At 40.5% G+C, this 24,852-nt stretch overlaps 2 protein-coding genes across 5 annotated transcripts in view; both read right to left on the bottom strand.

Moving 5' to 3' along the window:
* The window catches only part of EBAG9 (estrogen receptor binding site associated antigen 9), a 34,193-nt gene extending 29,958 nt beyond the window's left edge, over positions 1 to 4,235 (bottom strand). Inside the window, exons 1-2 of one of the 4 annotated variants that reach the window (XM_055091275.1) lie at positions 4,065 to 4,234; positions 2,859 to 2,939 (exon numbers count right to left, since the gene is read on the bottom strand). Coding sequence is in view for 1 of the 4 variants with exons in the window: in XM_024129449.2 (XP_023985217.1) it covers positions 3,512 to 3,862 (351 nt within the window). In the remaining 3 variants the exon portion in view is untranslated. Of the gene's footprint in view, positions 1 to 2,858; positions 2,940 to 3,511; positions 3,878 to 4,064 lie in introns of those variants that run through there. The other 3 variants (XM_024129450.3, XM_028500648.2, XM_024129449.2) reach the window with 3 other exon arrangements.
* Positions 4,236 to 16,966: 12,731 nt separating this feature from the next.
* Positions 16,967 to 24,852, bottom strand: part of PKHD1L1 (PKHD1 like 1) — a 153,645-nt gene continuing 145,759 nt past the window's right edge. Inside the window, exons 74-77 of the mRNA XM_007114624.2 lie at positions 22,766 to 22,917; positions 22,000 to 22,146; positions 21,508 to 21,661; positions 16,967 to 17,208 (exon numbers count right to left, since the gene is read on the bottom strand). Of these exons, the coding sequence (XP_007114686.2) occupies positions 16,967 to 17,208; positions 21,508 to 21,661; positions 22,000 to 22,146; positions 22,766 to 22,917 (695 nt within the window). The remainder of the gene's footprint in view (positions 17,209 to 21,507; positions 21,662 to 21,999; positions 22,147 to 22,765; positions 22,918 to 24,852) is intronic.

The raw sequence follows: 24,852 nt of genomic DNA, 5'->3' as shown, positions 1-24,852 counted from the left end.
TAGTAAGATATTACACTGACTGGTTAAAAATTACATAATAAAAGATGGTCTTCACCTCTGATGGGGGGATGGTATAGAAGCATGAGGGAACTAAGGTCTGTATCTCAATTTGAGTGGTGGCAACACCAGTTTATTTTACTGTATACACTGCTTGTGTACTATACCTTAATATGAAAGTTCAAAACAAAACAAAAATAATAAAAGCGAAACAAAACCAGAAAGCAAGGAAAATGCAGTTAACTCTTGCAGTACCTGATCCTAAACTGCTCTGTAGAGCCACTATTGCTAATCCCTTCTAAAGAAAGGCAAAACACTTTCTACTTCTAGGGTTAGAAGGGTGTAAAGGGCAAGTAGACTCTTTTCAGTAAGAAGAGTTCCAAAAGGCTCCCTTAGCAATGCTCATGCATTTTGTACATGTGCAGGTTGTATTGCCATATGCATTGAATGATTTTCTGAATGCCTATGCCTGGAGCTGGCCTACAAACTGAGAGGATGAAAAGAACGTGACTCTAAAATAAACTGAACGAAGAAAATATTAAGAATTTCACTGTTCAAGTAACTAAAACACTTCTATCAAAAACATCCCCAGGGCTTCCCTGGTGGTGCAGTGGTTGAGCGTCCGCCTGCCGATGCAGGGGACGCGGGTTCGTGCCCAGGTCCGGGAATATCCCACATGCCGCTGGGCCCGTGAGCCATGGCCGCTGAGCCTGCGCGTCCGGAGCATGTGCTCCGCAACGGGAGAGGCCGCAACAGTGAGAGGCCCGCATACCGCAAAAAAAAAAAAATCCCCAAACAGCAATTTAACAGGATTCAAAAAATGCAACGTCTTTGACTCCTCCTTTCTCTTATCCCCTTACATGCAAACTGCCAAAAAGACCTAATTCCATTTCCTAATACTACACATATTCTTCCCTATTTCCACTGCAATCTCCCTAGCATAAGCCTTTATAACTTCTTGCTGAACTATTGCAAAGTCTTTTTAATTGCAGTATTTTTCTCTTACTGCACCTATATTTTCTATTTTGTACCATAGTTATTTCTATATACTGTATTCATGCTGTACAATCCTTCCCGTGAGGATCTTATTCATCTGTTACCTCCAATTACTATTTGCAAAATAAGACGTGAAAGAAAGGTTTGATTGCTTCAGTATGAGCAGAATGATGTGAACAATTAAGATGATGAACAAAAGCTTCATTTTAAAGCTAATTTGTCAAGAATAAAACTCTCAACCAAAAGAAAGCAAACTTCCGTAAATGAAGATTTAGCCTAAATTTTCAGAAAAATTAGAAACAAAAAAAGAGAGCTAGAAAAGAGACCGTAGAGCATGTGGCATTAGGGAGAAAAGGGGAAAGAGTTGAGGAGATACTCTATCAGGATGTTTTGAAGGGAGAAGACATTTAATATTTAAGGACTGGGGAAAAGAGCTGGTCTCAGGATTTACATGAATGAAGAGCTGAGAATATGTTTCATATAAAGGCTTGGTAACAACGGTCATTGCCCTGCCACAAATACTGCTATGTGTCATTGTTCAATAAGTATTTGTCAACTTGAATGACTTTAATGGTAACTAAAAATAAAATGTAAAGTTTTGTTCCAACAGTAAATCAGAATGTGGGACTATTATTGACACCAGAATAGAATTCTCTCCCTAGCAATTAAGAATATCCTCATTCTGTGGAAAAGTTGCTTTTGTGATTAATAAAAGAGAAAAACTAATATTCACTGACTAGCTACTATGTGCCAAGCACTACTTAAGTATTATTTCACCATAAAACCATCTTATGAGATAGATATTATTGTTCTCTTTTCATAGAATTGAAGCAGAGACTAAGCTCATGTTTCCATGTTCCCACACCCAATGATCTAGATTCAAATCTAGGTCTATTTAGTTCAAAAGCCAAGAATACCTCACTAATAATAAACATTCTTAGTAATTCAGTAATGGTATTATAATTTCCAAGATAAATTTTCCAACCAATTGCAACTGAAATGGGGGAAAATGCAATCATGTTAACAATTAAGCAACACTTTTGATTTTATCAATTACACTGATTTGAAGGCAGGAATCAGTTCTTTGGGACCCATATTTACTTAATGTTCCAATCCATTTCTGTGTGTGTGTGTGTGTGTGTGTGTGTGTGTGTGTGTGTGTTGTGTATCACACACACGTATATTTAGCACCTACTATGTAACAGATGTTACTATGGGTTACTATGTAACCCCGGGTGATGGGAAACACTACTGACCCAGTACACAGAAACCCTGTGTACTCTCTCAACAGTCACAAGCTAGTGACAATGCAAGGGACTAGGGAGGCCGGGCCCCATCAGTCTTGCTCAGTCGGTATTTCTAGGTCTTAGCCAATGCTAAGCACATTGTAGGTACTCAAATATTTGTTGAACGAAGGGAAATTATCATTCCTTGAGCACTCAATATAGTTCTAGACACTGTATCTTCTATGGCCTCACTGGAATCCTAAAGACAAACAAAGGAGGTGAGTTTCACTATTCCCATTTAACAGATGAACTGCTAGTGAAGTTCACATTCACTCACCAGATGTTAAAGAGACTGACCCCAAAGCCCAGGCTCTTCCCACACCACATCCCATTTAAGAAACCTCTTCTTAAATTTTACACTCATTGCCTCAGTTGATTTTTGAAACGCTCTCTAGTTCACCAATCTGAGAAGTACACATCTTAAGCTACTTGCATTTTTACCCTATCGAAATAATTTCTAGAACTGAGAAATGCTAATATAATCTAATTTTAAAATTAAAGTTTCCTTAAAAATTACTACCAAAATACAAAAACTTGAGATATAGCCAAAATAAGGTTCAGAACCATAAAGCAACCTACCCTCAGCGCTTTTGGACAAATGCCATCTCTAGGAAATCAACAGGAATGACAGCTTGGCTGTGTCAAGTGAAAAAGATTCACCTACAATTTTAAAAAAGAATGCTGCATTAGAAACTGAAAGATTAAACGTATCCTTCCTCCCTGTAATTCCATGTAAACTGCTGGCGAGATCTTTTCAGTAGAGTCACTATATCACAAATTGTTAAATAAGCCAAGCCAAAATCTATGTTGGTACACACTAAACAAGTCACTAATTGCTGTATTTCTAAAACTATATTTTCAAATTTTTTTAATACCAAAATTTGAAACACCATATAATCTAGTACAGTACAGAATATCCTCAAATTAAGTTTGTAAATCTCTGAAGTAGGTTAAGGTATATCACAAGGCTCCAAAAATAAAACCACCTGACCTCACTTAAATTTGAAAAACCAAAGTTCGGTAGCGGCAAGAGAAGGGGAACTAGAAGAACGTGAGAGCGGGCGAACACTGGACCATCTAAGGCAACTCAAAGTCAGGCCCTCAAACACCACTGAGGCTCTTACAAAGGCAGAGTAAAGTCTCCTGAAAGGCTCAAAAGGAACGAGTTTCATAACTAAAATGTTTTAACTTCAGATTACCCACTTGAAATTGTCTGATAAAAAAAATCATACCCACTGTACAGATGCGAAAAACAGGAGCGTTTTCAGGTTGCACAATCCGACGCCATATGTACGGCGTTTGGTGAAAACGCTCTCAATTGCTCCAAGTGGGTGCCGAGTGGACTGGGATTTGGATTTTAGAAAAATCTGCTTGGGAAGGAGCAAGGCCTGTAGAGGAAGGGCAGGAAGAACGGGCAAATTTCCCTGTGGGGGGTGAACCTGGGGACTCGGGAATTCCGGTTGGAGCCCCGCAGCACGGTCTCCCACGCGTGAGCCCGCATGGTGAGGGCTGCACGCCCGGGGCCCGCTCCGGGTCGCGGTTCCCTCACCCCAGAGGTCACCCTGACCCGGAAACAGTACCATAGAGTGGCAGTCGGCCTCGGTGGGGGGAAACCGGGTGGAGGGGCGAAGAGGAAGGTGGGAGGGCGGGAAGTGCGGGGCAGAGGCGAGGGCTAACTGGGGAAGGGCAGAGGACACCCCCCACCCCCTCCAAGACCCGGGTCCGGATCGGGATGGGGGTGGGGGAGGGAAGCCCCTCGAGGGCGCGCGAGCCGCACACACTCACCTGCCCCTCCCCCTCCCCGCCCGCCCGGCGGAGGCTCCGAGCTGCCGCGGGCTGCGCGCGCACACAAGGCGCGCGCACGCGCGCTGCCGGTCGCTTCCTCGAGCTTGCGCTCCGCCGGTTCAGTCCCAGCCCCGCTCATTCAAAGCCGGGCGCGCGCTCCGTCTCAGCCGCCGCTGCCGCCGCGCAGCTGCCATAGTCGCCACCTAGTCGGGAAACCCTCCCCCAGTCCCACCTCCTGCCTCTCCTTAGCCCTCGAAGGCGGCTCTCAGTAGTCCCAAACTCTTGTTTCCGCACCCCGCCCCAGGTCCTGTCTGGCCCAATAGGCGAGAGGCTGCGGGTCCGGCGTCGGGGCTGAGAGCCAATGAGCGTTCGGGGGCGGGGTGAGTGGCGGAGGCCGGCGTGGCAGCTGCCTGGGCTTGGTCAGGAGTAGGATTTTTGTGACCGTTGTTGGCTCTACAGGCTGTTTTTTTGCGGAGTGTCTGGGCTCGTCCCGTGTTGCTCTAGTTTCTATACACAGTGCCTCCGCTCCAACCATGCCCCATTCCCTTAAACCCACAGAATCCCCCTACCAGATGGGACCAAGAGAAATACGTGTTTAGATTGCAAAAAATTAGGGAGTCGTAGCTGTCTCAAGATGATGGATCTGGCCAGATCTCAATCATTCCACAACTATAGGTGTGCGAAGCGCTGAGTTTAATTCAGAATTTAGGCTCCTGCTGGTAATTTTTGACTGAATTTCCTTTAACTGGAAGTTAAAAAGTGGCACTTCACCGTGTCCCTGCATTTGTTCCTGGCTTACTTACCGAGCTAGCCACTCTTCCAAATTAAGGTGTTATTTTTCTATGGTTCTCTCTTTGAAGCCTGATTGTTCTTTGTTTCTTTTCATCCTGTATGTTGTTAAAAGGCTAGGATCCTTTGCTATTGTGGGTAAGGGGCCCTCAGAAAAGTATCTGCTCCACTGTTGTAAAGTGACTGGTGAGGGAGGTTAGAAGTTTCTATTGGCCAAAGACTGAAAGCTGTTCATGCAAATTGTTCCTCAACCAGCCTTTTTTTTTTTTTTTACCTCTTTTTTGGCTACAACTACCTTTGTTCTGTCACCCTGACCAGCACTTACTTACCCACTTAACTTTCCAGTACCTCCACCCCTTCCCCCAACCCCAGTCTATACCACATTTCTATTAATAATTTAACTTGTTTATCCTCAGGAGGGGAAGAAAAATAATGTTTATTACTTTGCTCTGGAATTATTCTGTGTAACCTTGGATAAGTTATTATATCCCTAAACTTCAGTTTCCTCATCAGTAAAATGGCCATAATAGTGCCTACTTCATGGCCAATGCTTACAAAGCTCTAGGGCAGAGCCTGGTGCATAGCAAGCATTCTTAAATAAGAGCTGTTACTGCCTGCTACTAGTACTACATTACTACTAAATCATTCCCAGTAACTACAGCTCCCAAAGTCCACTTGACCCTCCACAGTCCCTTAAACACCTGTTCTAGCCCTTAAACTCTTCAAATGCCTAAATTCCAATAATTCAAAATTTCTAGAATTTTTTGATTCCCAAAATCAAAAATCCAGGCTAGTTTACATCTTGATATGAACATGTTTTCAAAATGCTTTTCCTTAGTGACGTGTATCTTTGCTTCAAGTTATTTATTATATCCCTATGGTCTTTTCCTCCTTTTTTTAAAAATTATTCCTCAGTTTTCTTTATTAAATTTTCCATTTGCAAATGAAACAAAAGGTACATATTTTTCTAGAAACAAATAGTGAATACTTGTTTTCCAGCACAACAACAAAACAAACAGAAAGCTTGCTAAAGACCTCAAACTTAAAATTTACTTTAAAAATACCTATAAAAGAATAATTAAAAATCATCTTTAGTTGTTGAGTAGTAATCCCATAATTGGGGATCATAAGTGCCAATAATTTGGGGTCTTGCTTGGGGACCACTCTTGGCAGTGTGCAATTTGAAGTCCTGTTCTCTGCCCAAGGCTTGGGTGGAGTGGGGAAGAGGACCACCAAATGTCAAGCGGGAGGAGCGTAAGGGATAGAACCTGATATATGAAATATTTCTTTTTGGATTGCCTCTTTTCAATGGGGTACAGTTAATTATACCTGCTCTGTGTCAGGACCATTTTGCCCACTTTAAGTCTTCTGATTTGCCTGCCCAATCCCCAATCACCAGCTTGATTATTTTCATTCTGTCAGCTTCCAACACACCACTTACTCTCCCAGTTCAAAGCCTGGATAGGCTTCCTTGTTCTGAATTCTCCAGCTGGCTCTGAGTAGTGTCTTGTCAACTGACCTCCCATCCCTGCCTGGGAGGTAGGGCAGACCTTGCAAACACAGCCCAGGGCTTCCAGATCTTCCCCAACTCAGTTCCCTGGCTTTTCACAAAAGGGATGGTTTTTTCCTTAAGCACAATCTTAGACCTGCTGTTCTGACTTGGACATTAATGGCTTTTTATTGATGAGCAGCTGTTCATGGTTGAATATGGATCATAAAGGCACATTCATTTCTTGATCAAGCAAAACAAAGCCTTGTAGCTTATGGAGTGACAGTTTTGAACAGATACATTTGAAAGCAAAGGATTATCTGGTGATAATTTTAATGGACTGATTTATTGATCTTTCTCTTCTAGAGAATTTTGCTTGCTTTCAAAATAGTACATTTTAATATTATGGAAAACCATAATTTATTTCTTAATATCCATAATCACCATTTAATAGTTAGGATCAATTGCTTAATAGAGAAACCAAAAACCCTGAAGCAGCTTTTTAATTTCTTTTCTATTACAAGAAAATTAACATTCTGTGAAGCATTTAAATAAATATTTAAATAAATATGTTTCATCATTATTTCTATAGCATATCTCCAATTAGTAGTAATTTTTATTGCTAAATACAGGAAGACCCAAGGTTTAAGAATAATTAAGAGTTAACCAAGTCCCTTCAGAAGATGCCTGGATAGGAATGGAGAAAAATAATCCATGTCTTTTTTTAGAAATGGATTCATATGAAAAAATGGGGTGAACTCTTCATTATTATGTTTCAGTAGTGAGGTTCAGCAATGTAATACCTCTTGGCACTGTCCATATTGTTATTAGAGCTATAATATTATTCAGCTATATTATGAATTAAGTAGACTTGATCTGAGCAGGTCTGGCAATCTAATGCCATTTATTATTTCTAACAGTAAATATGACTCATTCAACCCATATAACATAACAGTGTATAACATGACTTACATGTGAATTGAAAACTTAAAGCAACACTGAATCAACAATGAAAGCCTGATCCATTCAGCTACAGCATGATGGACATTATGGCTTTGATCTTGAACAAGTTTGAGCCTTTTCTCACCTGCAAAATCAGGCTAATAATTCCTGCCTTATGGATTTATTTGGCAAAGTAAGTGGCATAATGTACATGGAAATGTGTTGGAAACAAAGCAATAAAATCAATGAAAGCTCTTAGGCATACAGGTTTATCCTCTTCAAGTCCCTGAATCTTCTTTTAGCTCACAAGGAATAGTGCTTCTAAGGAAAACAGAGGTGAATTTTGTGTCATCAGCAACCAGAAATAGACATATTTATTCGTAACACGTTAAAAAGGGGAAAAGAGGAAGGAACACTCAACTTTGAAACTGAGCTCTGAGTTCACCCCCCACCTCTTTTGCCTCTTTGCTTTAAAGATATAGGGTGAAAGAGCAGCTATTAGAACAAAAGCACCTACAGCCCTACCCTTCCCTCTCCATGCTTTTTCTCACTACTCACTGGATATTTTTCTCAAAATAGTATCTGTTGCCAAATTTCGTCCATTTTTTCTTCTCAGTGTCTATTATTTTAGCACACCAGGATTATCATAATGATCTTTGATCCTCTAGTTCAGCTCAGTACGTCACCGCATGATTAATAGAAATATTTTTCAAGCACATACTTCTTCATGCTAACGCTCCTGTTCAAAATAGAGATTTGTTGTTGTCCATTAATGCAAATTCACTTAGGAGGATACGTGTCTGGACTGCTGCTTTTGGTTTTTTTTTTTTTTTTTTGGCTGCGCAGTTTGTGGGATCTTAGTTCCCTGACCAGGGATCGATCCGGCGGCCCTGAAGTGGAAGCAAGGAGTCTTACCCGCTGGACCGCCAGGGAAGTCCCTTGACTGTTGCTTTTTAATCTCTTAATTTCAAAGTGCTGCTCTTGGATCCTTCTCTGACCACCTCTGGCCCTTTAAAATATTAGACATATCAGCAATTCTTGTTAAAGGCATTTGTCTGTATAAGATGTACATTTCATACAGTGAAAATTACTCTCCTCCTCACAGTGAAATATGTATTCCTTGCTCTAATTTTTATTTGAAATTAAACCCTTTATAAGTGAGAATTAAATCCATATTATAATCATCCTAGAAGTTTTCAGTATAAAGAACTTATTTTTCTCTCTTCCTAGGGAGAAGTTACATGTATAAAGGATCATCTGCTTAAATACATACATTACCCTCAAGAAAAACCAAAGGAAAATATCTTGCCATATAGCCAGACACACTCATAAGTATCCTGCCCAAAAGGAATTATTTTTTTCTGCTCATAGGCACAGAGCTCATTACCATGGCAATCGTAACTAGTGGTCTCTAACTGGGTGTGAATTTTATACACTGTTATTTGAAATGTTAAGGCAGTAAGTCAAGGTAAAGTGCAATTTCTGTTATATTTTGGTAGGATTTCTTTATCTCAAAAATCTCATAGAGGAAAAGTTTCATCATGCTGTCTATTCACTTGCTTAATTAAACAGTTTACTCAACACTTACCATGGGCACAGTGTGTGCTAAGCATGTTAGAGGAATCAATAGAACACACAGCTCTTAACTGAAGGGAATTTCCCTAATAAAATCAGCTTGTCAAGGGTAAACAGAATTCCTGGAAGAACAGTTTTTCCTAAAGAGCTTTCTAACTTTAGCATGATCTGATCATAATAACTAGAGTAGTGTATCAGATCCTGCAACTAGTGTGGTAAGAGGTTTGTAGCTGGGCAGACTGCCCACAAGTATTCGAGTATCAATACCTACTATAACGCTGACAGCAGGCCCCTTCTTTTTTGGTCTTACACATTGTGTCTGTAGCTACTCTCTGGGGAGGCAAAGTTGGCTGGGATAAATCTTTATGTTTCTTTCACTAGGGATTGCACACGTCTTGTCAGCTGGTGCCAACCTGAGGAAGCTGAAAATGCCCACTGATGAGAATGGAAGAAGGGTGTGACCCTCCAATGCTTTCTTTCTTTTTTTTTTTTTTTAATGTTTTTAGATTTATTTATTTATTTATTTATGGCTGTGTTGGGTCTTTGTTTCTGCGCGCGGGCTTTCTCTAGTTGCGGCAAGCCGGGGCTACTCTTCATTGCGGTGCGCGGGCTTCTCATTGCGGTGGCTTCTCTTGTTGCAGAGCACAGGCTCTAGGCGCGCCGGCTTCGGTAGTTGCAGCCATGGGCTCAGTAGTTGTGGCTCGCGGGCTCTAGAGCACAGGCTCAGTAGTTATGGCACATGGGCTTAGTTGCTCCATGATATGTGGGATCTTCCTGGATCAGGGATCAAACCCGTGTCCCCTGCATTGGCAGGCGGATTCTTAACCACTGGGCCACCTGGGAAGTTCCTCTCCAATGGTTTCTGATGGGTTTCCCAAACCAAATACACATGGATTCAGATCAAGATTTAAGCATCTCTGTTTTGGAGGATACAGATAATAACTTCAAAAGTGTATGAGCTGGGACTTCCCTGGTGGTGCAGTGGTTAAGAATCTGCCTGCCAATGCAGGGGACACGGGTTCGAGCCCTGGTCCGGGAAGATCCCACATGATACAGAGCAACTAAGCCCTTGTGCCACGACTACTGAACCTACGCTCTAGAGCCTGCGAGCTGCAAATACTGAAGCCCACACGCCTAGGGCCTGTGCTCCACAACAAGACAAGCCACCGCAGTGAGGAGCCCGCGCACCGCAATGAAGAGTAGCCCCCGCTCACCGCAACTAGAGAAAGCCTGTGCGCAGCAACGAAGACCCAACACAGCCAAAAAAAAAAAAAAAAAAGTATGAGCTATTTGAAACAATGTCCTTGCCCTGGCATTGCCTCTGCCCACGTTCCTCTGCAGAAAGGATGAATTCCCTATTCTCTTGTTCCTTTCATGTTTTGCCACCTCAGGAATCTGATGAAACCAGGAGATGTATCAGTTAGGATTAGGACTCTGGCCGAGTAGCAATGAAACCCTGAAAGAGCAAAGGCTGGTATGGTCAGGGGCCCAAACTCTTTTTACCTGAGTTCTCTATACCCTCCCCAAAGGGGCTGGCATTTGTTTTCCTGGTGCAAGGAGACGTCTTGCGCCATTAGGCGGGAAAAACAGGAAAGGATGAAGGAGGGCAAAAGGGATACAGAATAGCCATGTTTTAAGGAAAAGTCCTAGAATATGCCCCAAGATTGTTTATAAAAACTCACTGTACACAAATTGGTCATTTCTCGCTGCACTCACTGCTGAGAAAGTCTTTGTTCTTCGTGGCCCTGTACCTGGCCAGTGATTCTAATAATTAACACTCACACCGTGTTCATTACATGCTAGGTACTGTTCTGGTACAATAAGGAGCCTAATGGTTTATGGGCCAGCGAATGACATAATATAGGCAACATTATGGTTATCACAATAACAGGAGTGGCTACCTTTTACTGAGAGCTTACCACCTGTTGGGCACTGGGTTAGGTGCCTTATATATGATAATCGGTCCTCAAATACCACACTGCAAGGTAGATATTTCCCACATTTTATAGGTGAAGATACTGAAAATAAAGGAGACGAAGAACTTGCCTGAGGGCATAGAGGTGGTAAAATTTAAACTAGAATTTGAACATGAATTTGGACCTAAATACGTTTTTCTAAAAACTCTCTTCACAGTGAAACACTTTCTCCTGCTTGGGGAAAAGTGGGAGGCAATTAAATGTTGGAGCTGAGATCTGGAGTTAGATTTGAATCCCAGCTTTACCATTAAAAGCTCTGTGAACTGGGGCATTTAATTTAATCTTTTTATGTATTGTTTCCTCATCTGGAAAAGGGGATAATATCTTCATAGCATAAATGTAAGGAAAGAGTCCATGTAGAACACTCAGTGTAGTAAATCTTTAATTATTGTTATTGTTATTACTACTAGTAGTAGTACTAGTAGTATTTTAGCTAGCACTCTTTAGGATAAAATGGAGAAGAGGTAAAAGTACGTAGACCACCTAGAAATCATTGCAATGATCAGAAGGTGATGCAGCTGAGAAAAGAGTAGAGACAATAGTACAAGATATACATGTTTTACTTATTATCAGAAATACAGGAAGATATTCTTACTACCTCTTTATTCTCTCTTCCTTATATTGACCAAAATGGGAACATCATATTTACTTTATGAATCTTTCAGATCCTGGAGAAACAGTACTAACACACAAAGTATTTTTAAATGACTTGCTCAACAGCTAAATACCCACTTGTTGGGCTTCCCTGGTGGCGCAGTGGTTGAGAATCAGCCTGCCGATGCTGGGGACATGGGTTCGTGCCCCGGTCCGGGAAGATCCCACATGCCGCGGAGCGGCTGGGCCCATGAGCCATGGCCGCTGAGCCTGTGCGTCCGGAGCCTGCGCTCCTCAACGGGAGAGGCCACAACAGTGAGAGGCCCGCATACCGGAAAAAAAAAATACCCACTTGTTACGTTTAGAAGTATTTTTAAAAATTTAAACACAAATTTCTAAGACAGGATTGTTCAGAGAAACATTATTAAAAAAAAAAAAAAAAAGGTGGCCAGCTTGTGAATGAAGACTATGTGAAGCCATATTGCCCACGGATTTTTAACAATTAGGCATTTTAAAAACTAGTAGCTAAAATTGTAATTTATCTGGCATAAATAATTATGGGTATGTACTATAATAACTTTAGAAAAATTTTAAAAGCAGACAGCCAGAAACTTAAAGAAGTTAAATCAGGAACTTCTTAACAATGTCTGTGGCTAAGAAGCAAAAATTTAGAAATTCCTTTTATTCTCAAATGACTTGTATTAGTGAAACCCAGTCCCCTTAAAACCGAGCTCCCCCGCGAAGTTTATGGTTAATCTATCTAAAACTTTATTCCCTTTCTTGTCCCACCCCTGTTCCCCTCAGGATGGAGGAGTATCAAAGAAAAAGGGGGACTGAAACCAAGCAGAACCCTGTGGGGCCTTTCCAGGTACGAAAGCCCCTCCATGTCCCCCATTTCTTATTTGCAGAAAAAAGGCTTCAGGCTCCTAGGCCTTTGCTAAGTTCCAAAGAGCAGACTGGAGCAGTTAATGATTAGAACAAGAGAGTCACACACTCGACTCCTAGTTCCTGCTGAAGGAATATACATAACAATCAGATGCATATCTATGAGTTGTTTAGTAAAAACTAAGACACCCCCCACCCCCACCCAGTGGAGGATGGTGACTACATGCTGACCACAAGCACATAGACCCCAGACCGACTGGAGCCACCAACCAATGAGATTCCGGGAACATCACCTCACCACCAACCAATGAGCCAGAATGTCCAGGAGCTGACCAGGCATCCTAAAACCCTCTCCGCTAACACTTGCTTAAAAGCCATCGGAGAGTTTGGGAGTCTTTTGAACATGAGCTGCCTTTCTCTTTGCTTGGCGCCCTGCAAATAAATCCTTACTTTGCAGCAAACATCCCCTGTCAGAGTTTGGCTTTTTGTGCCGCAGGCCCACAAGCCCTTGTTCTGTTACATTAGAAAAGTTCTTTATTAAAAATCTATGGAAAATTTTTGACAAATAGTTTCCAGTGGACTGAATTAAAACTTGAGGTAAGGAAGGACTACAGATAGTGGCCAATTTTGTGACTTTCACAGTGTTCAGATGTGAAGAATATTTTTGCATCTCCCAGAAACTGAATGTAGGAATTTGTTCCATAGATGCTACAATTGTAGTTCTTGGAATTTAGTTTTCTCAGTGAAAGGAAATGTACTGAAATGGAGAGTAAACTGAATTTGCATTGGAAAACTTGATTTTTAAGTCTTCCTTGTTGGGTCTGTCTGTCCTCCTTCCCATTTTAGTGGTAGAGCTTTCTCATCCCTCTGAGGTTGGAACTGAGGGAAGTATGAGAGTCCTCAATTAACCAGTGGTGTGGTCGAATTCATGCTCTCTGGACATGAAAGCTGTTCCTACTGAAGGGAGTGTACTGGTGCTCCATTAACAAGAGACAGCTTCTTGATTTCCCTGCACTCCATGCTTCATTCATCCACTAAACAGTGAGTCTGCATCTACTAGTGCCAGACATTTCGTAAGAGGGCAAGAGACATGCTTACTAAGGAAGCGCCTTACTGCCTTCAAGGAACTCACATCTATCTAATGGTATTTCAGCCTTTGTTCTTACCACCACACCTTCTGTCAGGACACTCTTCCTTGGCTAATGTCATGCTTTATTCCTCACCACTCACTTCAGGCATCATATTCTTCTGGAATCTGTCCCTCATCCATCTCCATCCTCACAGGATGCTCCTACCCACAGCCAAGTGCCCCTCCTCTGTGCCCCTACAGCAGCACCCTATGTCTCTTTCTCTCACATAGGATACTGTATCTCTGTGTTTTGTGTATCACCTTTTCCACCACTATTTCCTCAACTACCTTGTAGACTCTTGGAAGGTGAAGACAGCATCTTATTCCTTGTGGTCTTCTCACTAGAATGCCTGGTATCTAGCAAATGTTAAATAGATGTTTGTTTGACTGAACAAAATGCCAAATATATACAAAGATACTTGGATTTACTACATGGTAAATGTTAATAATTTTTTGTTAAGCAAGGTTAACAATGGCCTGGGGCGAGCATTCTAGGAAATGGTACACAGTAGAAAAAGCTCTGGGCTTTGCTGAATTCTCTCAGCTGTTCCAAATGCTTCCTGAGTGTCACTTGCTGGAATGTAACTTTTGTGAATACCAACTCTACTTGCTCAGGACATGGCCACAAAGACTTGATTGGGGTTATTCCTCTAAATATAGCATTTCCTTTAGACTTTTCTGAGTAAAAAGTGCAATTTTTATAGTATGAGAGCTTTTGGTTAGTTTAGCCACATTAATTTGTGGCTTTTTTTTTTGCATTCCCTAATTTTATCCTCTTGAAAATAAGTATCTCTTCTGGTGTAGCCTTGGGTTGCAGGAGGTCACACTCTTAGTAGTGACAGTTTTGAGTGGGAAGGAGGGGTAAGCAGAGGAGTCTGGACTTGTTCAAACAAGGGACACCAATGAAACTCTCCTTAGACGACTGGCCAGGGTTGGCAGGCCCAGAAATCTAGGATAATCTAGAATTCCTGGGATTCCTGTGGATCTGAAAAACAGCAACTTAAGACAATCTGAAATGAGATTGTCTAAAACAATTTCTCCAAAATCCTTAGAAATTAAAATGGCTTAGATCTTTGAAAATTAGAGTCTTATGAATGGATAGAGAAAAACAGATCCCCCGGTACATACAAAAATTCAGAATGCTTCCAATCTGATCTAAAGAAGTTAAGTCAAAACTGCAAAGCTCTTTCAACTATTTAAAGTATTTCATGATTTGTTGGTACAGCAACTTGGAGGTGGTATATCTGCTTACAAATCAAAAATTTCTAAAAGTATTTTTTTTGATGAAATAAGTACATACAAACATAAGGAATCAAAAGAAATTTGTATTTTGAAGAAATTTGATTTTTGTGATTAAAACTAAGTAATACATTTTATATATTACAAAAATATTTTTAGTATATTTTCTTGAAAATGCTACAGACTTTTTCTTGTTGTGCAACAAAATAGCTCTTAAATAAGCAGTTCTTGTATTTGTGTTTTCAACCTGTTCTTCAGAATAGCACTTCAGTTGCTTCCTGAAAAGCGAAAACAATACAAATATTTTTAAGAAAATATAGTGTGATTTTAAAATATGTTTTATTAACTTTTTCTAATATTTCATGGTATGGTTAATAAGGCAAAACAGTATTTCAGAGTGTGGAATGTGCTTTTGTGTGGAACCATGGAGAGAGAATAGTGGTGCTTATATATTGTATTTTTCACATTCAAGTTTTGTCATTTTATTTAGTGTAATTTCATAACTCTCTTAAAAGTAAAATACTGTTAATTCAGAATGCAAAGTTATAAAAAACCCATAATTTCACTTCATCAATGGGCTATGATTTGAACGTGCCCCACCCCCAAATTTATATGTTTTAAAGCCTAATGTCCAATGTGATGGTATTAGGAGGTAGAGCCTTTGACAGGTGCTTAGGTCTTGAGGGTGGAGCCGTCATGAATGGGATTAGTATTTTTATAAGAGATCCCACAGAACCGCCCCCCTTACACCATGTAAAGATACAGTGACAAGTCTGCAACCCAGAAGAGGGGCCTCATTTGACCATGCTGGCACCCTGACCTCAGACTTTGGCCTCCAGAATTGTAAGAAATAAATTTCTGTTGTTTTTAAGCCACTCAGTCTTTGGTATTTTGTTATAGCAGCCTGAAAGGACTAAGACAATAGTGTTTAAGCCTTCTTATGTCTTAACTGAAGAATGATAGATTATTTAGTAGCAAAGGGGAAGCTGTTGATTAACTTTTTATCTGGAAAAAATGTCCTAAAAAACACCAAGAAGAATATCATTTACTAATGACTTTAAAATAGAATTTTCTGAATTTTGTAAAATCCCGAAGTTGTCAAGTACAAGTAAGAAGAAAGTCAGTGAAGATAATTAGGAAAAAAAGGCATTTAGTGAGGAAACACAAAATGAACAAATATATAATAAGGAGTACTTATACCTTATATTTTAATGCTTCTGGGAAGAAACAAATGAACTTAAGCAATACCTATCACGCTATTATAAAATAGACAACACATTTTACTTTTATTAGAATTCTGGAGACAGGAAAACAGGCATTAAAATACAATAACTTGTGTGTTGGTCTTTACCTTTTGTCCCTCAGCTCCAAACCCACTCTGCTATATTAGCTTTAAGAGGCCAGGGCTGGGTCTCTTCAAACCGTCCTTCTCCCTTGACAGCTGGTTTCTAATTAGTTTCTACCGTGAGGAGGGAAGAAGGGATTATTTCTTCCTGAAGTCCCAGCCTTCAGTTCTGCTACTCCCAGAACCGGCCTTATTGTGTCCTTTCATCCTGACCTTATTTATTTTTAAATTTAAAATCTAGTCTTGGCTTCTACTACTGAAGTACTTCAGTATTCTTCTAAATTATTAGCGCATCTCAAATTCACGGCAACTCGTGGCCACAGCGAATGGTTCAGGAATGGGTATGTGGCCCAAGCCAGGTCAATGGCATAGCTCTGGGACTTTTGCTGGAAGTGCTGGGAAAGAGGTTTGCTCTTTCTGGATTAGCTGTTGGGCCAGGAGACTGTAAACATGAAGATGCTGATGGTACCTGTACCATGAGGGGTGGGGCACCTGATGAAGAGTCTGCCTGGGAGTGAATCTGCCACCAAGAAGAATGGAGCTGAGAGACGGAGGGACACAGGTTCTAGATGATGTCATTTGAGCCCTTGGTTCTCACTGTGGCAGAAATCAGACTACTTCTGGACTTCTCAATTAAGTGAGTTCACTTTACTGCCTAAACCAATTGGAGCTGAGCTTCTGCCCTTTGCAACTGAAAGAGTCCCGATGTAACCTGCATTTCTCATTCCCCGCACTCTTACACGCCATCCTACAGCGTGAATAACATTTCCGTAGGGTGGTCTTGTCTCTACCATTGAAGCTCTAACTTTCTCAATGTCTGAGATCGTGTCTTTCTGTCTGTGGTGCTATGCTGCACTCGGTCTATATTTAGTAAACATTTTCTGGTACCTCAGTATGTGGAGACAAACATAGAAAAAGTGAACTGTGCTTACCGAGAATTCAGTTCAAAATCAAAACTGCAGTCATAAATATTTCCAAGAGCAACACTCTTCCCACCAGACAGCTAACTACTGTAGTCACTATCTGGGCAGCTGTGCTCACAGTAGACACTTTGCTGTTGCTGCTGCCACCGCCGCTGCCGCTACTGCCACTGCTAGAGACAGACTGCGCCGCTAGGCTGAAAGTCCTGGACTCCACCTGAATGACGTCATCCAGGATAAATTCAATCTTAAAATTTTTTCCTAGGGCAAAAAAAAATCATCACAGTGTCTGACTTCCTTTTATTATTTGTTTGTTTTTGTACAATTCCAGTTGGGTTTTCATTGACTTGCAAATGCTGTATAACTCCTAACGAAGTACTTTTGGAAACTGAGTCAAATAAATTAAAGTATAAACAAGTGTAGAGAGGGTCTCAGAGTCAGAAGAGTTCTATCTGCCCAACAACTATGGGCAGGAGGACTCTGGGTAGATTTTCTTTCTGCAGCATCAGTACCTACTTCTTAGGGGTTCTTTCCTAGTGCCCAGAGGCTGTTTGAAATGAAGGACAGTAGGGAAGGGAGGTGAGGGTGCTGAACCTCTGTCTGATCCCCATACACTTGACCGAGGAGTGAAGAAGCTGCAGCCTCAGTTGGGGGAGGTGGGGATGGATACTGACCTTTTTATTTTGAAAAACTTCAAACGTAAGAGTTGAAAGCATAGTACCACAAACACCCATATACCCTCGACTTAGACTCAACCATTTTTAACTGTTTTCCACATTTGCTTTAAGTCAGATGCTATTTTCGTGTTGCAAGATCGTGATCCTTTTCCTTTTACCCAAGGTAGACAAGCTTGAGGAAACACATGTTAGATATATTTAGAGTGTGAAACACTCATCTAAATATTTCTTAATCCATATGTTAAATCTTCCCACAGTTTTGAATATCAGTTAACCAATATATTTTTCCATGACGTAATTTCTTCTTGGACTACTGCTATCATTAATAGTGGTTACCGTAAAATAGATCGCTAGTGGGAAGCAGCTGCATAGCACAGGGAGATCAGCTCGGTACTTTGTGACCACCTAGAGAGGTGGGATAAGGAGGGTGGGAGGGAGACTCAAGAGGGAGGGGATATGGGGATATACGTATGCATATAGCTGATTCACTTTGTTATACAGCAGAAACTAACACACCATTGTAAAGCAATCGTACTCCAATAAAGATGTAAAAAAAAATAAATAAAAATAAAGTGAACTGTCAAACTAAAAAAAAAAAAAATAGTAGTTACCATACAGAGCAGAATGTGCAAAACTTGGCATAATTCCAAAGTTTTCATTCTTCTGTTTTTTTTCTATTATCTTAAAAAAAAATAATTTGTTTTCATTCATCTTTTCTTTTTCAGGAGAGAATGTATTGACCACATTGTGCTTTCTATAGCAATGCATTCTATAACTTTCAAGGTGGATAGACATTGTTCCATAGAAAATTCTGCCACTGTTACAATTCATGACAATTGTGTTTTTAAGTCTTTCCCTTTTTTTCAGTTTGAAAAACCTGAATTTTTGTGGCAGGTATATTTTTTCTTGAAGATTTTGATGTGCGAAAAATTTAGATATTTTTGCTTTGTTTTTATGTTTTTTTCTCCTGCAGTATTGTGAGGAATGCCAAGCTAGGCTAGTGGAGAGGCCACTCCATGGAGGAGAAGTGAAGAACTCAGCCAAAATCCAAGATCAAAACCTCGGTGACACGACTCCAATCAAGCCATCCCAGCTGAAGGCCCAGACATCATCAAACAGAGATGAACCATCCCAAATTCCCGACCCACGTTATTCTGAGCAAATGAAATCGTTGTTGTTTTGAGCCATTAGATTTAGGGCTGGTTTGTTAAGTAGCATTAGAAACTGAAACAAGTGCTGTGTATCACATAGGTTGCTAAGTAAACGTGTCCCAAATGTTATTATCCTTTAGTAATATTATTTTAATCCAGATTGCTCAAAAGATTCATCTCAGCTGTTTATTTTCTTCTTCCACTTTTTTCTTACCTAATTCTCACATTTTTATTTTCTGTGTGAGAAACTACAACCCATGCCTTCTCTACCTGGTGGCCCCTGCTTTGCTCTTTACAGAGCTATAAGTAGAAGAGGGTGTGGTGCCACACGGTCAGGCTAGCCTAATCTGCAAGGGGATTTCCCACAGTGCAGTAATTAAGTGGGATACCTACTAGAAAGTGTTACAAGAAACACGCTTTATTCATTTTCTTGCATATGCTTTGTTGTTACTGCAGTTTTACAGTTAATCTAAAAACTGGCTAACTGATTTTAAAATAATAAAGTGATGACTATATTTGACGTTCCTTACTATACACAACCAGAGAACTGAAACCCTACACTTGATGGAAAAAAAGCAAGATAGAAAGCAAGAAATAAGGAAGGAAGGAAGGAAGGAAGGAAGGGAATTAGAAACAATGACTGTTCTCCATAGCAAATAAGATAGACACTCCAAGGGAAGCTTTGAACTCTTAAAGAAAATATACTGGATAAAAGGAAAGCACTATTTTGTTATCACAAAAACGTCAAAACCTACATTACTGCTTCAGCACTCCAGTGACCCTGGTTACTTTGGAACATTGCCTTTGGAAGTGGTAGTTTGGAGACCTTGATCCTCAGGTTGGGTCTTTGTCACTGCGCACCTCTTGAGTCCACCTTCCTGGGGAGGTGGGCAACCTTCTCTCAGGCAGGGTTCTTGTCAAGTTCCTCATTTCCCATAAAAGGGTCCCAGTCCTACCGCCATTTAGGCTGACTGTTAGCGAATTAGGCTCTGTCCTTAGTCACCAGGCTTACTGGACACTCCAGGTACTTGTCCCAGAGCACAATGTTGAACTCATTGTCACTGGATTCCCATCAAACTCTAGGCTGAGATATTGTTGCCCAGTAGGCAGATCAAACTCATCTGGTGTAGGGCATCATCAAAGCACAAGGAAACAACAAATAAGGAAAAAATTCTTTTGGAATGATTTTAGCTTTTGATATTTAGTTCTTATGGAAAAAAACCAGATTATCGTTAGATATTCTTTAACTTCCCTTACTCTTTACTTTGGCTTTTATTCTGACCTTTAGGATGTGTGTGTGTGTTTGAAATAACAGTGGTTAGAAGAGTGAGGACCACGATAAAACTTTTTCAGGAGTTAGGGCCTATAAAGGTTGAGGTAAACAGATTAATGGAGGCCTGTCTCCAGTACAAGGAGTCTATTTCATTCTTTTCTTTTTTTCTTTTTTTTTTCAGTTTGTAACTATTTAATGATGAGGTAAAATTTGTTAAATCTGGGGATAGTTTAAACTTCAGAGGAGGCTGATCCAGTGGCTCTATGTTGTCCTTGATGACCTGATTTTTCTGCCTTCCACGGGTAAGCATCATCATAAGGCTGTTTTCTCTCATGGTGTAGTTCATTCTTTTCGATACTGAATAATCTATCACCAGTAGAGACCTGTTTTTTGGACATATTTTTGCCTTGGTAGAAAGGCTTTTACCAGTTGGAGTTATGCCATCAATCCACATGAAGATAATATAAGAAACCTCACTGTGGAAGTTATGACTGTATTTACTGTTGAAGATATCATGTATTTACATGTTGACGATATCATGAGTATACTTCATGAGAACTCATAGGAGACATCTGTTCTGACCTCAGAGCAAGTTGTGATTCTCCACAGCAACTGGTCTATCTGCAGAGGACTGTGAATCATGGTAATGATCATGTTTTCTCCTTTGCATTGGCTTTCAGAAAGACTAGAACCCATCTTCCAGCCCAACTCTGAACTTTTGCATGGGCCATTAAAATTATATGACACTATATTATCCTTTCTTCTCTTGAACTTGAAAAATCTATATATTAAGTTTTCTTATTATAAATGTAATACATACATAGTGAGAAAATTTAGAAAAATACACACATGGATAAAGAAGAAAATACTAATCATGATATAATTTTGATGTACATCCTCAAGTTAACTGTTTATTTTATTTTATTTATTTATCTTTGGCTGCGGTGGGTCTTCGTTGCTGCGCACGGGCTTTCTCTAGTTGCAGCGAGCGGGGGCTACTCTTCGTCATGGTGCGCGGGCTTCTCATTGCGGTGGCTTCTCTTGTTGCAGAGCATGGGCTCTAGGCACGTGGGCTTCAGTAGTTGCGGCACGTGGGCTCAGTAGTTGTGGCTCGCGGGCTCTAGAGCAGAGGCTCAGTAGCTGTGGCACACGAGCTTAGCTGCTCCGCGGCATGTGGGATCTTCCCGAACCAGGGCTCGAACCCGTGTCCCCTGCATTGGCAGGCGGATTCTTAACCATTGCGCCACCAGGGAAGCCCAAGTTACCTGCTTTAATTCCCTTAATTGCTTATTTTATTTTTCACTTTGTTTTGCATATTAAATATATTTTTGTAAGGCAGAAATTCTGATATCTATAATTTATTGACCAGTGTAGTATAGACCGCTTTGTTCATTAAATGGAAATTATAATTGTCCCTATTTATGGGTATATATGTGAGGATCCAAAATAGTACACTCACCTGTTCTAAGAAGAGTAAGATCTGTGTAGTTGGCCCAACAGCTGCTAAATGGAATTGTTGTATTTCCACTAAGACCACTGATTTGGTTATTACTGGAGTCCTTTAGTACGGCCTTCAAAGTCAGTGAAGTAATCCCAACTGATACACAATTACCCTAAAGAAAAAAATAGTAGAGAATTATAACAATTGTCCTGTTCCCATGCTTTTTTTAAGAAAGATATTTGGAACTTTATTTTTTTTAATGCCTCATTTCAAAATTTAAATCTATAGAAGCTCCTTTTCCTGCACAAAGAGTTTGGGCAGTGGAGCAAATTCACTGAAAAGAAACATTTTTAAAACAGTAAAAGGTGATAGTCATAGATATTAGTCCAACTTTGAAGAGGCAGTGCAATCCTTAGGTTGCCAGTCTACCAGGATTAGTGAAGTCGGTTCACCCTCCAGAATTTATAGCTTAATTCTTCCACTTAAATAAATCTTTGAGTTATAACTTACATCAGAATCTACTGCCTTTACGGTAGGTTGCTGAGAAAATGGCTGTCCCAGCTGTGTTGCCACCGGCTGAGTGATCACTGACAGCGAGGACAAAAAGGCCACATGATGAACAGGAAATGCAAACCTTTCAACCGGTTGGGCAGTCACCTGTAAATGGTCATGAGTGATGAAGTGGTTTTCACATGATAAACTACATTCAGTAGCAAACTCAACTTAGCCAGGCTAAATGTTATATCATTCTTTATTTAAAAGTGTGTTTATGGCTTCCCTGGTGGCACAGTGGTTGAGAATCCACCTGCTGATGCAGGGGACACGGGTTCGTGCCACGGTCCGGGAAGATCCCACATGCCGCGGAGCGGCTGGACCCATGAGCCATGGCCACTGAGCCTGTGAGTCCGGAGCATGTGCTCCGCAACGGGAGAGGCCACAACAGTGAGAGGCCAGCGTACCACAAAAAAAAAAAAAAAAAAATTATGTTTAATACGTTAAGTCAATATTATTATAATATTTCCTCTAGAGCAAATTTATGATGCATTGCTGTAAATAGTCAAAGCAAAGCACATTTTATACCAATACATAATTTTTAGAAGATATGCTCCTTTTTCAACTACTTTATCATTTTAGTAATATTGTAAAAAAATAACCAACAATAAATTAGAAAGACATACCCTCTAAATTATTGTATTGAAATAGAAAAATAGTTAAAATAAGAAATAAGCAATGTTTTAAATAGCTAAAATGCATTTTTCTAGTCACATTTTCTTACCTTAATCCAGCCAGAATCACTTGGGCTGGGGATAGGACTGGTAATAGACATGGAAGAGATATTAAATCCAAGGATACTACTGGTTTTTCCTAAAATTACAGCTTGTCCAAGAGAACCAGCAATTTCTTGGAGTTCAGACACCTGCATCTGACCTATGAGGAAACAGTGTTATGACATGTGGATTATAAGAATATGGAATAGTGAGAACATGTGAGACTATCTCACTTTCGTTTTTGTTTGTGCTGCTTGCTCCATCCAAATTACAGAATTCTACAGCTCTCTGACTGTACATGAGCGAAACATGACTAAGTCATACTAAGGAGGTCAGGAAAATAAAAAACTCAGTAGAATATGTTTCTTAAGCTGGAATTAAAGAAAAAACAAAGGTAGATAAAATAAATTCAAGAAAAATGAGTGAGAGCATGCTGAGAAAACTACTTTCCTATGTCATCTTTTGTTTAGGAGTGAAGCACTATCATGTATGTCTATCATCGCATATCACTTTTTAAAAATTGAATGTTAATTGTGGAATGGAAGGATAATTAACATCATCGAATTTATAGTATGAATTAATCAGTTGCTAACATTAGCATTAAATTACTAACAAAAAATTGTTATTTGCTCTGGACATTGACAATTTTCAAGGTTAATTCTAACACTGTAGGTAGTTTCTGTTCCCTTTTTCTAGCTTGGCAGTTCCTCTTAAACCTATCGCCCCCCTAACGCTCCTTACGTCATGAATGGACACCTCTACACACTGTACTCCTTTTGTCAGAAGCCTGGAACTCTTGCCTGAACCCTTCCTCTACTTCACCTCTCCCCCACACCACTTAATCAGTTCTCAATTTCTAAATCTGCCTCCACTGCCCAAATCCTAGTTAACCCATCAGCAGCAGAGATACTAAAACAGCTTTTAAACTGGCTTTCTTGTATCCATTCCTTCCCTCTTGCACTCCATTCCATACACTGTAGTCAGAGTGATCGTTTAAGAAACCGCAGCCAGGATGTGTTGGTGTACTGTTCCTACGATTCTAGCACCTTCCACATCCAGAGTCATGCCTTACGGACTTCAATCATTGAGTTTCTTCCATGAAAGGCTAAGCCCTGAAGCTTAGTGTGCTCGGGAAGAAGGAGGCAACGCTCCCGGGCAGCAGGTCTCACGCGACACTTTGAAAATCACACTCTTGGGGAATTTCAGTCCCTGTCCATTGGAAAGGTCTCTTTGGTTGATTCAGACTCTTTGGGGTAAATGGCAGTTAGCGGGCTTCCCCCGCTACTCCCTCCACACACTCTCCTGAAAGATGGCTTCCCAGGTAGGAGGGCTCACGTGGCAGCAGTACAAAGGAGCTTCACGTCCATACACTACTACTACCACCTCTCACTGGTTTTCGGTGCAGGGTGGCCAGTCTGACCAGGCTGCACTGTTAACAGGTTCTCTCTGACCATTTGATGTGTGAAGGCATCCATTTCTGCTGACTGCCTTCTAGAAACCAAAGACCTTAACTTGAAGAGCTCTTATTCCTGACATGACTCTTTATCCAGAGGTCCCCTCAGTACTTAACTGCTTTCTAGGACATCTGGGAACTTCTGGATCTCCTGACACTATGTGAAGGCTATGGGGAGTTAGGAGTATTACTATGAATACATGCACATCTTTCTTGCCACTTCCCAATATTTTGCTGTGATGTCACTCCTTGCCAGGTGGTAGGGCTTTCCTCAAGACCTCAAACCCTACCCCAATCTAAGTCTGGAAAACAGGCCATTGATCTGTCCTTCCTCCTGCCCCTATTTCCATGTTCTTAGACTGTATTATGCCTATATCTGGATAAATCTAACAAGATAAAACTGCTTTAAGGGAGTAGAGGGTGGGAGAAGTTGTGTGTGAAGCAGTTTAGATCACATATAGGAAATAAATCACAGTTTCTTTGGATATCTGAGCGGCTAGTGTGGTAAATACTGGACCCCAATACATGTAAGGGCTTAGCAGGGATTTCGTTTTTTTTTTTTTTTTTTTAACATCTTTATTGGAGTATAATTGCTTTACAATGGTGTGTTAGTTTCTGCTTTATAACAAAGTGAATCAGTTA

The sequence above is a fragment of the Physeter macrocephalus genome, chromosome 15 (assembly GCF_002837175.3).
Source record: "Physeter macrocephalus isolate SW-GA chromosome 15, ASM283717v5, whole genome shotgun sequence".
Taxonomy (NCBI): domain Eukaryota; kingdom Metazoa; phylum Chordata; class Mammalia; order Artiodactyla; family Physeteridae; genus Physeter; species Physeter macrocephalus.
This window is presented reverse-complemented; position numbering and strand designations above follow the sequence as displayed.